Below are 16141 nucleotides of genomic sequence, written 5' to 3'. Positions count from 1 at the left end.
CTGGGGCGCGAGAAAAACGTCGACAAAACGTTCACACTGAGGGCCTCCCACCCCTCCTCCTCCTCCCCATCCACCCCTCCCCACCCACCCCACCCACCCCCACCCCACCCCACCCACCCCACCCCCACCCACCCCTCCCCACACCTCCCCCCCACCCCTCACTGCTGCTTTCGCGAATCCTTTCTTGTTTGCTGTGTCTCGAATTTTGTATTATTCAACGTCATTCAATTTGGCGAACATCGCTTTCAAACGGGACATCAACGGGGAAGCGTGGAAGGGCCTAGCCCCCCCCCCCTTCTACCCCGCCCCCCCACCCCCTCCACACATGGGTGCCCCCCCCCCCCCAATCCAGCTCCCCCCCCATTGCCCCCCCCCGCGTCTCGGAGTGACAAAAACGCGGAGCCGGAACCGCTGAGAATCTGGGATCCGTTCCGTGGTTTCCATCCTCACAGGCACGGAGATTGCAACCGGGGTTTTAGTAGTCAGTAGCTAACACAGAGACCCATAGACTCACACAGAGACCCATAGACTCACACAGAGACCCATAGACTCACACAGAGACCCATAGACTCACACAGAGACCCATAGACTCACACAGACAACCATAGAGTCACACAGAGACCCGTAGACTCACACAGAGACCCGTAGACTCACACAGAGACCCGAAGACTCACACAGAGACTCACAGACTCACACAGAGACCCATAGACTCACACAGAGACCCATAGACTCACACAGAGACCCATAGACTCACGCAGAGACCCATAGAGTCACACAGAGACTCATAAACTCAGAGACCCATAGACTCACGCAGAGACCCATAGACTCACACACAGAGACTCATAGACTCACACAGAGACCCATAGACTCACATAGACACCCATAGACTCACACATAGACCCATAGACTCACACAGAGACCCATAGACTCACGCAGAGACCCATAGACTCACACAGAGACCCACAGACTCACACAGACACCCATAGACTCACACAGAGACCCATAGACTCACACAGAGACCCACAGACTCACACAGAGACCCGAAGACTCACACAGAGACTCATAAACTCACACAGAGACCCATAGACTCACACATACACCCATAGACTCACACAGAGACCGAAAGACTCACACAGACACCCATATACTCACACAAAGACCCATAAAATCACACAGAGACCCACAGACTGTGGACAATGTGGTGAACCCCTACCACTCAATTACCCACTCACTCATACATCCACCCACTCGGGTTTGGTTTCTTTTGAAAACGATGCAACGTAATTGGCTCGGGCAGATGTAAGGAAGGGCTGAAGTGGTGGTGGTTGTGGTGTAGATTCAACTAAAACACATTCCTGCGGAGGGAGCTGGTAGGAACGTCGGGTTGCTCGGTCAATGGCCTGCAGGGTCAACGGCGGCGTGGTGTATTCCGCAAATATGCCCGACTGTGAGGGCGGGCACAAGCCGGCGTGAGTAGGTGAAACGTTGAGTTTTATAAGGGCACCACGGGGTGACCAGCCCCTCCCCACCCAGCCCCCACCCCTCCCACCCCCCTCCCAGCCCCACCCTCCCCACCCAGCCCCACCCCTCCCAACCCCACCCCACCCTCCCCTCTCCATTCAGGCCCACCCCACCCTCCCCACCCAGCCCCTCTCCAACCCACCCAGCCCCACCCTCTCCACCCAGCCCCTCCCCACCCTCCCCTCTCCACCCAGCCCCACCCTCTCCACCCAGCCCCTCCCCACCAGCCCCTCCCTCCCCACCCAGCCCCTCCCTGCATGACGGACGGACGGACGGACACAATAATCCCCTGTCGGCTGGTGTAACCAGGAGGTTCCTCCCAGTATCACCCACTCACTCGTATATCCACCCACTCGGGTTTGGTTTCTTTTGAAAACGATGAAACGTAATTGGCTGCGGCAGAGGTAATGAATGGCTGAAGTGGTGGTGATGTTGGTGGTGGCGTTGATTTCAACGAAACTATTTGTTTTATGTTGGCAAGTGAGGCCCTCTGAGCTACGTAGCTTGATCAGAAATTTTTCTTCAGACCGCTGGAGTTAATCCAATGAGCTATGTAAGCTCTTTTTTTTACACGCTTTTATACAGCAGCAGCAGGCGTCGTCAGGGTCGAGATCGAACCCACTACTACCTCCCAGAGGTGTGGACTCGAGTCATGTGACTTGGACTCGAGTCAGACTCGAGTCATGAATTTGATAACTTGCGACTCGACTTGGACTTGCATAACAATGACTTTGTCCCACCTCTGCTACCTCCTGTATACCAGGCAAGGTAGTCAACATCTCCTAGCCACCGTGATGATGATGAGAGAGAGTGAGAGACACACAGACTCCAAATATACAGCAGCAGCAGGCATCAGGGTCGGGATCGAACCCACGACCTCCTGCACACCAGGCGAGGTAGTCAACATCTCCTAGCCACCTTGATGATGATGATGAGAGAGAGAGACGCAGACTACAAATAAATAGCAGGCATCATCAGGGTCGGGATCGAACCCACGACCTCCTGCACACCAGGCGAGGTAGTCAACATCTAGGCGGTGATGGGGGGGGGGTGAAGGATGAGGATGGAGGCGATGGGGAGGGGGTGAGGGAGGTGAGAGAGGAAAGGAGGGATGGATACAAGAGAAGAGAGAGCGAGAGGGAGGGGTGTGGGTGTGTGTGGGGGAATAATGGGGGGTTAGATCTTGGCCCGCCGTGTCCCAGCAAGGGAATTGGCAGGAAGCGATGGGATTAGAGGCGGCAGCCATAAAAGGAGAGACACGGGGGGGGGGGGGGGTGGTGTTGAGGGGGGGGGGTGGTGGTGTTGGTGTTGAGGGGGGTGGTGGTGGTGGGTATGGTGTTGAGGGGGGTGGTGGTGTTGAGGGGGGTGGTGGTGTTGAGGGGGGTGGTGGTGTTGAAGGGGTGGTGGTGGTGTTGAGGGGGTGGTGGTGTTGAGGGGGTGGTGGTGTTGAAGGGGTGGTGGTGTTGAGGGTGGTGGTGGTGTTGAGGGGGTGGTGGTGTTGAGGGGGGTGGTGGTGGTGGTGGTGGTGGTGTTGAGGGGGTGGTGGTGTTGAGGGGGTGGTGGTGTTGAGGGGGTGGTGGTGTTGAGGGGGTGGTGGTGTTGAGGGGGGTGGTGGTGTTGAGGGTGGTGGTGGTGGTGGTGGTGTTGAGGGGGTGGTGGTGGTGGTGGTGTTGAGGGGGTGGTGGTGTTGAGGGGGGTGGTGGTGTTGAGGGTGGTGGTGGTGGTGTTGAGGGGGTGGTGGTGGTGGTGTTGAGGGTGGTGGTGGTGTTGAGGGGGGTGGTGGTGTTGAGGGGGTGGTGGTGTTGAGGGGGTGGTGGTGTTGAAGGGGTGGTGGTGTTGAGGGTGGTGGTGGTGTTGAGGGGGTGGTGGTGTTGAGGGGGGTGGTGGTGGTGGTGTTGAGGGGGTGGTGGTGTTGAGGCGGTGGTGGTGTTGAGGGGGTGGTGGTGTTGAGGGGGTGGTGGTGTTGAGGGGGGTGGTGGTGTTGAGGGTGGTGGTGGTGGTGGTGGTGTTGAGGGGGTGGTGGTGGTGGTGGTGATGTTGAGGGGGTGGTGGTGTTGAGAGGGTGGTGGTGGTGGTGTTGAGGGTGGTGGTGGTGGTGTTGAGGGGGTGGTGGTGGTGGTGGTGTTGAGGGTGGTGGTGGTGGTGGTGTTTGGTGGTGGTGTTGAGGGGGGTGGTGGTGTTGAGGGTGGTGGTGGTGTTGAGGGGGGGGGGTGTGGTGGTTGTTGAGGGTGGTGGTGGTGGTGTTGAGGGGGTGGTGGTGGTGGTGGTGTTGAGGGGGTGGTGGTGTTGAGGGGGGTGGTGGGTGTGAGGGTGGTGGTGGTGGTGGTGTTGAGGGGGTGGTGGTGGTGGTGGTGTTGAGGGTGGTGGTGGTGTTGAGGGGGTGGTGGTGTTGAGGGGGTGGTGGTGTTGAGGGGGTGGTGGTGTTGAAGGGGTGGTGGTGTTGAGGGTGGTGGTGGTGTTGAGGGGGTGGTGGTGTTGAGGGGGGTGGTGGTGGTGGTGTTGAGGGGGTGGTGGTGTTGAGGGGGTGGTGGTGGTGTTGAGGGGGTGGTGGTGTTGAGGGGGGTGGTGGTGTTGAGGGGGGGGTGGGTGGTGTTGAGGGTGGTGGTGGTGGTGGTGTTGAGGGGGTGGTGGTGGTGGTGTTGAGGGTGGTGGTGGTGGTGGTGTTGAGGGTGGTGGGTGGTGTTGAGGGTGGTGGTGGTGGTGTTGAGGGGGTGGTGGTGGTGGTGGTGTTGAGGGTGGTGGTGGTGGTGTTGAGGGTGGTGGTGGTGGTGTTTGAGGGGGTGGTGGTGGTGGTGTGAGGGTGGGGGTGGTGGTGTTGAGGGGGGGGGGTGGTGGTGTTGAGGTGGTGGTGGTGGTGGTGTTGAGGGGGTGGTGGTGGTGGTGTTGAGGGTGGTGGTGGTGGTGTTGAGGGTGGTGGTGGTGTTGAGTGGGGGGGGGTGGTGGTGGTGGTGGTGGTGTTGAGGGGGGTGGTGGTGTTGAGGGTGGTGGTGGTGTTGAGGGGGGGGGGGGGTGGTGGTGGTGGTAGTATTGAGGGGGGGGGGGGTGGTGGTGGTGGTGGTGGTGTTGAGGGGGGGGGGGGGTGGTGTTGGTGTTGTGGAGGTCACAGCTGCGGAAGTGCAACCGGCGGGCATGAACAAAGAAATCTGCGGAAGCCGCGGGCCAACAACAACCGCCCCCCCCGCCCCCCCGACTCTTAGCAGGACCGTCTGGAATGTTCCAGCATTCCGATATTCGGATGGCCCTGGGTGCAGTGGTGCACCTTTAAAAAAATTAACCCGTAAAAACAAAGTTTTTCACTATAAATCCTTTATATGCGTGGCGGCTAGAGTCCTCTCGTCCTCTGGCTTGAGATGGCTGCCACCTATGGGTCAGATGATTGCCTGCCACCATTAAGCAATTGGTAATTAAATATAAAAAAAATATCCTAAAAAGTGTAAAATTTTGGAAAAAAATTTTCACGAAAATAAATTGTCACGCACAACGAGTCTGTGTGCAAAATGTCAGCTCGATTGGATCACGGGAAGTGGGTTAAACAACGACCGAAAGATTTGCACGGTCGTAAGCGCGCAAGCAAGCAAGTGAACTTAATATAAAGGATTTAAAAAGAAGCCGTCTGGAATCAGCGGTTTCTTCAAACTTGGAGGTGACCTTCAACGGGCACGGTGAGTGGCAACAACTACTTTGGTTAATAACCAGTGGTGTAGTGTATAGTGTAGTGTATAGTGTAGTATATAGTGTAGTGTATAGTGTAGTGTATAGTGTAGTGTATAGTGTAGTGTATAGTGTAGTGTATAGTAGTATATAGTGTAGTGTATAGTGTAGTGTATAGTGTAGTGTATAGTGTAGTGTATAGTGTAGTATATAGTGTAGTGTATAGTGTAGTGTATAGTGTAGTATATAGTGTAGTATATAGTGCAGTATATAGTGTAGTGTATAGTGTAGTGTATAGTGTAGTATATAGTGTAGTGTATAGTGTAGTGTATAGTGTAGTGTATAGTGCAGTATATAGAGTAGTGTATAGTGTAGTGTATAGTGTAGTGTATAGTGTAGTGTATAGTAGTATATAGTGTAGTGTATAGTGTAGTGTATAGTGTAGTGTAGTGTATAGTGTAGTGTATAGTGTAGTGTATAGTGTAGTATATAGTGTAGTATATAGTGTAGTGTATAGTGTAGTGTATAGTGTAGTGCATAGTGTAGTGTATAGTGTAGTATATAGTGTAGTGTATAGTGTAGTGTATAGTAGTGTATAGTGTAGTGTATAGTATAGTGTAGTGTATAGTGTAGTGTATAGTGTAGTGTATAGTGTAGTGTATAGTATAGTGTAGTGTATAGTGTAGTGGTGTATAGTGTAGTGTATAGTGTAGTATATAGTGTAGTGTATAGTGTAGTATATAGTGTAGTGTATAGTGTAGTGTATAGTATAGTGTAGTGTATAGTGTAGTGTATAGTGTAGTATATAGTGTAGTGTATAGTGTAGTGTATAGTAGTGTATAGTGTAGTGTATAGCAGTGGTCTAGATCGACAAACTCCCTTCTTTAGAACTCCTTTTCGTCTTCAGTTGACCCCCCCCCCCCCACTGCTGCCTACGTACGGTGCTAAAGAAGTCCACCACAGGCACGTGACGGTAACCGGTTCCAGGCATTTGCCACTGGGGAGACAAAGGCGGCCGGGCGTGGTGCTGGCCACCCACCCCCTCGTTCGTGTACCGTTCCGGCCTTCATAGGTGCTCGCTAACAGCACTTGCCCCTACAGTCTGTTAAGGCTATACGGGGGGTCTTTGTCTTTGTGCATAGTGGGGAGCGGTGGTGCAGTGGTTAGCGCCACGCTGCGCTATGAACCCCGGGGACCAGGGTTCGATTCCCGCTCACGGCCAACACCGGTGACGATTATCTGAACTGGTCCTGTTCCCCCCCTAGGTCGACTCAGCCTCAAACTAGTACCTGGTGCGGTAATGTGTAATAAACATCGCCACTGGGGAGACAAAGGCGGCCGGGCGTGGTGCTGGCCACCCACCCCCCTCGTGTGTGCCACAGTGCCGGCCTTTAAAGGTGCTCGCTAACAGCACTTGCCCCTGCAGCCTGTTACAGGCTACACGGTGGACCTTTGTTGCACGTGTGTGTCTGCGCGCACGTGTGATGCGTGTGATGCGTGTGATGCGTGTGATGCGTGTGATGCGTGTGATGCGTGTGATGCGTGTGATGCGTGTGATGCGTGTGATGCGTGTGATGCGTGTGGTGAGTGTGATGCGTGTGATGCGTGTGATGCGTGTGATGCGTGTGATGAGTGTGATGCGTGTGATGCGTGTGATGCGTGTGATGCGTGTGATGCGTGTGATGCGTGTGATGCGTGTGATGCGTGTGATGCGTGTGATGCGTGTGATGCGTGTGATGCGTGTGATGCGTGTGATGCGTGTGATGCGTGTGATGCGTGTGATGCGTGTGATGCGTGTGATGAGTGTGATGCGTGTGATGCGTGTGATGCGTGTGATGCGTGTGATGCGTGTGATGCGTGTGATGCGTGTGATGCGTGTGATGAGTGTGATGCGTGTGATGCGTGTGATGCGTGTGATGCGTGTGATGCGTGTGATGCGTGTGATGCGTGTGATGCGTGTGATGCGTGTGATGCGTGTGATGCGTGTGATGCGTGTGATGCGTGTGATGAGTGTGATGCGTGTGATGCGTGTGATGCGTGTGATGCGTGTGATGCGTGTGATGCGTGTGATGCGTGTGATGAGTGTGATGCGTGTGATGAGTGTGATGCGTGTGATGCGTGTGATGCGTGTGATGCGTGTGATGCGTGTGATGAGTGTGATGCGTGTGATGAGTGTGATGAGTGTGATGCGTGTGATGCGTGTGATGCGTGTGATGCGTGTGATGCGTGTGATGAGTGTGATGCGTGTGATGAGTGTGATGCGTGTGATGCGTGTGATGCGTGTGATGCGTGTGATGCGTGTGATGCGTGTGATGCGTGTGATGCGTGTGATGCGTGTGATGCGTGTGATGCGTGTGATGAGTGTGATGCGTGTGATGAGTGTGATGCGTGTGATGAGTGTGATGCGTGTGATGAGTGTGATGCGTGTGATGAGTGTGATGCGTGTGATGAGTGTGATGCGTGTGATGCGTATGATGCGTGTGATGCGTGTGATGCGTGTGATGCGTGTGATGCGTGTGATGAGTGTGATGCGTGTGATGCGTGTGATGAGTGTGATGCGTGTGATGAGTGTGATGCGTGTGATGCGTGTGATGCGTGTGATGCGTGTGATGCGTGTGATGAGTGTGATGCGTGTGATGCGTGTGATGAGTGTGATGCGTGTGATGCGTGTGATGCGTGTGATGCGTGTGATGCGTGTGATGCGTGTGATGCGTGTGATGCGTGTGATGCGTGTGATGCGTGTGATGCGTGTGATGCGTGTGATGCGTGTGATGAGTGTGATGCGTGTGATGAGTGTGATGCGTGTGATGCGTGTGATGCGTGTGGCGCCTCAGAGGATTGAGGAAGTAGCCCACCCCCTGTGAGTGAACCACTAGCCCAGTGTGCTGAGCCATTTCGAGCGGACGAGCGAGAGAGCGAGCGGGCGAGTGGACGAGCGAGTGAGCGGGCGAGCGAGCGAGTGAGAGAACGGACGAGCGAGTGAGCGGACGAGCGAGAGAGCGAGCGGGCGAGTGGACGAGCGAGTGAGCGGGCGAGCGAGCGAGTGAGAGAACGGACGAGCGAGCGAGCGGACGAGCGAGAGAGCGAGCGGGCGAGTGGACGAGCGAGTGAGCGGGCGAGCGAGCGAGTGAGAGAACGGACGAGCGAGTGAGCGGACGAGCGAGAGAGTGAGCGGGCGAGTGGACGAGCGAGTGAGCGGACGAGCGAGAGAGCGAGCGGGCGAGTGGACGAGCGAGTGAGCGGGCGAGCGAGCGAGTGAGAGAACGGACGAGCGAGTGAGCGGACGAGCGAGAGAGCGAGCGGGCGAGTGGACGAGCGAGTGAGCGGGCGAGCGAGAGAGCGAGCGAGTGAGAGAACGGACGAGCGAGTGAGCGGACGAGCGAGAGAGTGAGCGGGCGAGTGGACGAGCGAGTGAGCGGGCGAGCGAGCGAGTGAGAGAACGGACGAGCGAGAGAGTGAGCGGACGAGCGAGAGAGTGAGCGGGCGAGTGGACGAGCGAGTGAGCGGACGAGCGAGAGAGCGAGCGGGCGAGTGGACGAGCGAGTGAGCGGGCGAGCGAGCGAGTGAGAGAACGGACGAGCGAGTGAGCGGACGAGCGAGAGAGTAGACGAGAGGACGAGCGGGCGAGTGGACGAGCGAGCAATCGGACGAGCGAGCAATCGGACGAGCGAACGAGCGGAGGAGCGAGCGAGCGGAGGAGCGTGCGAGCGGAGGAGCGAGCGAGCGGAGGAGCGAGCGAGCGGAAGAGCGAGCGAGCGGACGAGCGAGCGAGCGGAGGAGCGAGCGAGCGGAGGAGCGAGCAATCGGACGAGCGAGCGGAAGAGCGAGCGAGCGGACGAGCGAGCGAGCGGAGGAGCGAGCGAGCGGAAGAGCGAGCAATCGGACGAGCGAGCGAGCGGAAGAGCGAGCGAGCGGAGGAGCGAGCGAGCGGAGGAGCGAGCGAGCGGAGGAGCGAGCGAGCGGAGGAGCGAGCGAGAGAGTCGGCGAGCGAGAGAACGGACGAGTGGACCAGCGAGCGAGTGAGACAGCGAGCGGACGTCTTGTTTGGAGAAATAACACCGACACACAAACCCCCCACCGCCACCGCCGCCGCTTCTCATCGTGCCCACAAAACGTCTCGGGCTTCCAGTCTGTGCCGCTCCGTTTGAAGTTTCGCCGATGCGATGTATTTATTTTGTTGGGAATGGAGGGGGAGGTGGGGGAGGGGTGGTTGTGCAGGAGGAGGGAGGGTGGTCTGGTTATTATTGCAATACGTAAAATATTGTTCCAGGGTGATATTCCAGAAGAGTCGTCGCATTTGCCTACCCCGTACGCACGCAACGCATGTCGTATGCATGTCGTAGCTATGTTGTATGTGTGTTAAGGGGGGGAGGTGAGATCGCGTGAGTATGAATCTGTTGCGGTCAATTTGGTTGGTAAGGAATGGTGACCATTCCAGGACTATAATTGTAAATGTTGCAATGGGTTAACTCTCCAACACACAACCGGTTAGTGCTGTACGAGTAGACTACACTACACACTACACTATAAACTACACTATACACTATACTATACAGTATACTATACACTACACTACACACTACACTACACTATACACTACACTACACACTACACTACACACTACACTATACACTATACTATACAGTATACTATACACTACACTACACACTACACTACACTACACACTACACTACACACTACACTATACACTATACTATACAGTATACTATACACTACACTACACACTACACTACACTATACACTACACTATACACTACACTATACACTATACACTACACTACACACTACACACTACACTATACTATACACTACACTGTACACTACACTACACACTAAACTATACACTACACTATACACTACACTACACACTAAACTATACACTACACTATACACTACACTACACACTACACTATACACTACACTATACTATACACTACACTATACACTACACTATACACTACACTATACACTACACTACACACTAAACTATACACTATACTATACACTACACTATGCACTACACTGTACACTACACTATACACTACACTATACACTACACTATACTATACACTACACTATACACTACACTACACACTAAACTATACACTATACTATACACTACACTATACACTACACTATACACTACACTATACTATACACTACACTACACACTACACTATACACTACACTATACACTACACTATGCACTACACTGTACACTACACTATACACTACACTATACACTACATTATACTGGTAGGAACCTCCTGGTTACACCAGACCACAAGAGATTATTGTGTCCGTCCGTCGTGCAGGGAGGGGCTGGGTGGGGAGGGGGAGGGTGGGGAGGGGCTGGGTGGGGAGGGTGGGGCTGGGTGGGGAGGGGCTGGGTGGGGAGGGTGGGGCTGGGTGGGGAGGGGCTGGTCACCCCGTGGTGCCCTTATAAAACTCAACGTTTCACCCACTCACGTCGGCTTGTGCCCGCCCTCACAGTCGGCCATATTTGCGGAATACACCACGCCGCCGTTGACCCTGCAGGCCATTGACCGAGCAACCCGACGTTCCTACCAGCTCCCTCCGCAGGAGGAATGTGCTTTACTACAATATATAATACACTACACTATACACAACACGTGGGTTTACGCTCCAACACACAACCGGTTAGTCCTGAACAAGTATACTGCACTATACACTACACTCTACACTACACTCTACACTACACTATACACTACACTCTACACTGCACTATACACTACACTATACACTGCACTCTACACTGCACTATACACTGCACTATACACTACACTCTACACTGCACTATACACTACACTATACACTGCACTATACACTACACTATACACTACACTCTACACTGCACTATACACTGCACTATACACTACACTCTACACTGCACTATACACTACACTATACACTGCACTATACACTACACTATACACTACACTCTACACTGCACTATACACTGCACTATACACTACACTCTACACTGCACTATACACTACACTATACACTGCACTATACACTACACTATACACTGCACTATACACTACACTCTACACTGCACTATACACTACACTCTACACTGCACTATACACTACACTATACACTACACTCTACACTGCACTATACACTGCACTATACACTACACTATACACTGCACTATACACTACACTATACACTACACTCTACACTGCACTATACACTGCACTATACACTACACTATACACTGCACTATACACTACACTCTACACTGCACTATACACTGCACTATACACTACACTATACACTGCACTATACACTACACTCTACACTGCACTATACACTACACTCTACACTGCACTATACACTGCACTATACACTACACTATACACTGCACTATACACTACACTATACACTGCACTATACACTGCACTATACACTACACTATACACTGCACTATACACTACACTATACACTGCACTATACACTACACTCTACACTGCACTATACACTGCACTATACACTACACTATACACTGCACTATACACTACACTCTACACTGCACTATACACTGCACTATACACTACACTATACACTACACTATACACTACACTCTACACTGCACTATACACTACACTCTACACTGCACTATACACTACACTATACACTACACTATACACTACACTCTACACTGCACTATACACTACACTCTACACTGCACTATACACTACACTATACACTACACTATACACTACACTATACACTACACTACACACTACACTATACACTACACTATACACTGCACTATACACTACACTATACACTGCACTATACACTACACTATACACTACACTATACACTACACTATACACTGCACTATACACTACACTCTACACTGCACTATACACTACACTATACACTACACTATACACTACACTATACACTACACTCTACACTGCACTATACACTACACTATACACTGCACTATACACTACACTATACACTACACTCTACACTGCACTATACACTACACTATACACTACACTCTACACTGCACTATACACTACACTATACACTACACTATACACTGCACTATACACTACACTATACACTACACTACACTATACACTACACTATACACTACACTATACACTACACTATACACTGCACTATACACTGCACTATACACTACACTCTACACGACAGCGTTCTCAGCAGTAGCACCCCAACCACCCCCACACCCACCCCAACATCACCCCAACTACCCCCACCCCACCCACCCAAAGCCCCACCCTACTTCCACCCCCACCCGCTCCACGTCACCCACCCACCAACTCCACCCCAACCACCCCAACCACCCCACTCCAACCACCCCAACCACCCCACTCCACCCACCCCACCCACTCCACCCCACCCACTCCACCCCAACCACCCCAACCACCCCAACCACCCCCACCCACAACACCCATCCCACCCACCCCACCAACTCCACCCCACCCCACTCCACCCACCCCACCCACTCCACCCACCCCACCCACTCCACCCACCCCACCCACTCCACCCACCCCACCCACTCCACCCACCCCACCCACTCCACCCACCCCACCCACTCCACCCACCCCACCCACTCCACCCCAACCACCCCAACCACCCCACCCCACCCACTCCACCCACCCCCGCCCACTCCACCCACCCCACCAACTCCACCCCACCCCACTCCACCCCACCCACTCCACCCCACCCACCCCACCCAATGCACACGGACACAGCGAGGGAATTCATTGTCATGCTGCTGATGCAATCAGCGTAACGAGGAGGCGTTAATTAATGCACGCGCATGTGTCACTGCAAAAACAAAGGTCCCCCGTGTAGCCTTAACAGACTTGTAGGGGCAAGTGCTGTTAGCGAGCACCTATGAAGGCCGGAACGGCAAACGAGGGGGTGGGTGGCCAGCACCACGCCTGGCCGCCTTTGTCTCCCCAGTAACGATGCTTACTACACACACCGCACCAGGTACTCATTTGAGGCCGAGTCGACCTAGGGGAGGCCCGGGACCGGTTTAGATAATCGTCGCCGGTGGTGTTGGCCGTGAGCGGGAATCGAACCCGGGTCGCCGGGTTCGTAGCGCAGCGTGGCGCTAACCGCTGCACCACCGCTCCCCCACCGTCACCACCGTCACCACCACCGCCAACAACTCGATCGAACGGTGCGACAAAAGGGGGGGCCTCCCGATCAGCATCGCGACGCCAAAGCTGCCCCCCCCCCTGTTTTGAGGGACAATCTACATGGTGAGAGGGGTAGACGGGAGTCGGGGAAGAAAACCTACGTGGGGAACAAACAGCACCACGCCACCACCAGCACCACCACCACCATCACCGCCACCACCGCCACCACCACTGCCACCACCTCCACCCCCACCACCAGCATCACCGTCACCAGCACCACCACCATCACCGCTACCACCACCACCACCATCACCACCGCCAACACCACCACCATCACCGCCACCATCACCAGCATCACCACCGTCACCACCAGCATCACCACCACCAACACCACCACCACCGCCACCACCTCCACCACCACCACCGCCTCCACCACCACCTCCACCACCACCCCCACCAACCACAACCACCCCCACCAACCCACCACCATCACCAGCATCACCACCACCACCTCCACCACCACAACCACCCCCACCACCACCTCCACCACCTACACCACCACAACCACCCCCACCACCAACCACAACGCACCACCACCACCGCTCACCTCCGCGCCATCGCTACGGAACGCCTCGTGGGTCCGCCTCAGCAGCGCCAGCAGCGCCTCGTGCTCCCGCAGGAGGCGACCGAGGGCTCCGTCTCGCCGGCGACGCTGCTCCGGCACAAACTCCCCCGCCGAGAAGACGCGCCGGCTCCGACGGACGCGCCGGTTCTTGCCGCCCCCCTCCACCACCTCCTCCTCCTCCACCTCCTCCACCTCCTCGTCGATGCGGAGGAGCAGCGTCTCGCTCATGCGGCGGCACCCGCGGGCGATCTCGGCGCTAGCCGCCTTGAAGGAATCCACCAGCTTCTGTACCTGTGGGGTGGTGGTGGAGGAGGGGGGGTGGAGAGATTCGTTTGTATGTTGTGCGCTACGCTGTGGAATGTATACTGCGTCATGCACTACGCTATACACTACACTATACACTACACTATACACTACACTATACACTACACTATACACTACTATGCACTACACTATACACTACACTATACACTACACTATACACTACACTATACACTACTATACACTACACTATACACTACACTATACACTACTATACACTACACTATACACTGCACTATACACTACTATACACTACTATGCACTACACTATAAACTACACTATACACTACACTATACACTACTATACACTATTATACACTACACTATACACTGCACTATACACTACTATACACTACTATACACTATACACTGCTATACACTACACTATACACTACACTATACACTATACTATACACTACGCCATACACTACACTATACAGTACACCATACACTACACTATACACTACACGATACACTATACACGACACTATACACTACACTATAAACTACACTATACACTACACTATACACTACTATACACTGCTATACACTGCTATACACTACACTATACACTGCCATACACTACACTATACACTACACTATACACTGCCATACACTACACTATACACTACACTACACACTGCAATATACACAATACACGACACTATAGACCACACTATGCACTACACTACACACTACAATATACACTACACTATACACTACACAAAACACTATGCCATACACTACGCCATACACTACACTACTATACGCTACACTAAACACAATACACTACGCCATGCACTACGCCATTCATTACACTATACAATACCCTATAAACTACACACAATACAACACCATATACACAACACTATACACTACACACTATACAATACCCTATACACTACACCACCCACTATGCACTACACATTATACAACACCCTATACACTACACACTGCATACCACGCATTATACAATGCCACATACACTACACACTACAGGAGAATATACAACTTTTAAAGCCATTGCCCGTTTCAAGTGTACGTGCCCATATGGACGCACAGTAAACGTCGGGACTTGTGACCAAAACCACGTGGGAATAAAGGTCTGGAACGTAACCCCCCCGTTCGCCAGTAGAGCAGTCCCCTGTATCGTGGGGAACGGTCTCCCCTGCCACTGACAGAAGGGAGATCAAACGGCGGCTTCCACAGCCTCTTCCGTCAACTTTTGGAATCAACGCGGGTTGTCTACGCACGGTGCCAAAGACGTTCAGCTTGTATAGCATAGAGAACTGCAGACTCTGAGACCCACAGACTCACACAGAGACCCGCAGAGTTACAGCGAGACCCGCAGACTCACACAGAGACCCACAGACTCACGCAGAGACCCACAGACTCACACAGAGACCCACAGACCCACACAGAGACCCACAGACTCATGCAGAGACCCACAGACTCACACAGAGACCCACAGACTCACGCAGAGACCCACAGACTCACACAGAGACCCACAGACTCACGCAGAGACCCGCAGACTCACACAGAGACCCACAGACTCACGCAGAGACCCACAAACTCACACAGAGACCCACAGACTCACACAGTGACCCATAGACTCACAAAGAGACTCACAGACTAACACAGAGACCCACAGACTCACACAGAGACCCACAGAGTCACACAGAGGCCCGCAGACTCACACAGAGACTCACAGACTCACACAGAGGCCCACAGACTCACACAGAGACCCACAGACTCACACAGAGACCCATAGACTCACACAGTGACCCACAGACTCACACAGAGACTCACAGACTAACACAGAGACCCACAGACTCACGCA

At 53.4% G+C, this 16141-nt stretch overlaps 1 protein-coding gene across 1 annotated transcript in view; it reads right to left on the bottom strand.

Moving 5' to 3' along the window:
* The window catches only part of LOC144952415 (dynein axonemal heavy chain 2-like), a 254517-nt gene that overhangs the window by 127176 nt on the left and 111200 nt on the right, over positions 1-16141 (bottom strand). Inside the window, 1 exon segment of the mRNA XM_078882811.1 lies at positions 13963-14271. Within this exon segment, the coding sequence (XP_078738937.1) occupies positions 13963-14271 (309 nt within the window).

This window comes from Lampetra fluviatilis, chromosome 67 (genome assembly GCF_964198595.1).
Source record: "Lampetra fluviatilis chromosome 67, kcLamFluv1.1, whole genome shotgun sequence".
In the NCBI taxonomy this organism is placed as follows: Eukaryota; Metazoa; Chordata; class Hyperoartia; order Petromyzontiformes; family Petromyzontidae; genus Lampetra; species Lampetra fluviatilis.
Note: the sequence above shows the minus strand (reverse complement) of the source record. Positions and strands in the feature narration are given on the sequence as shown.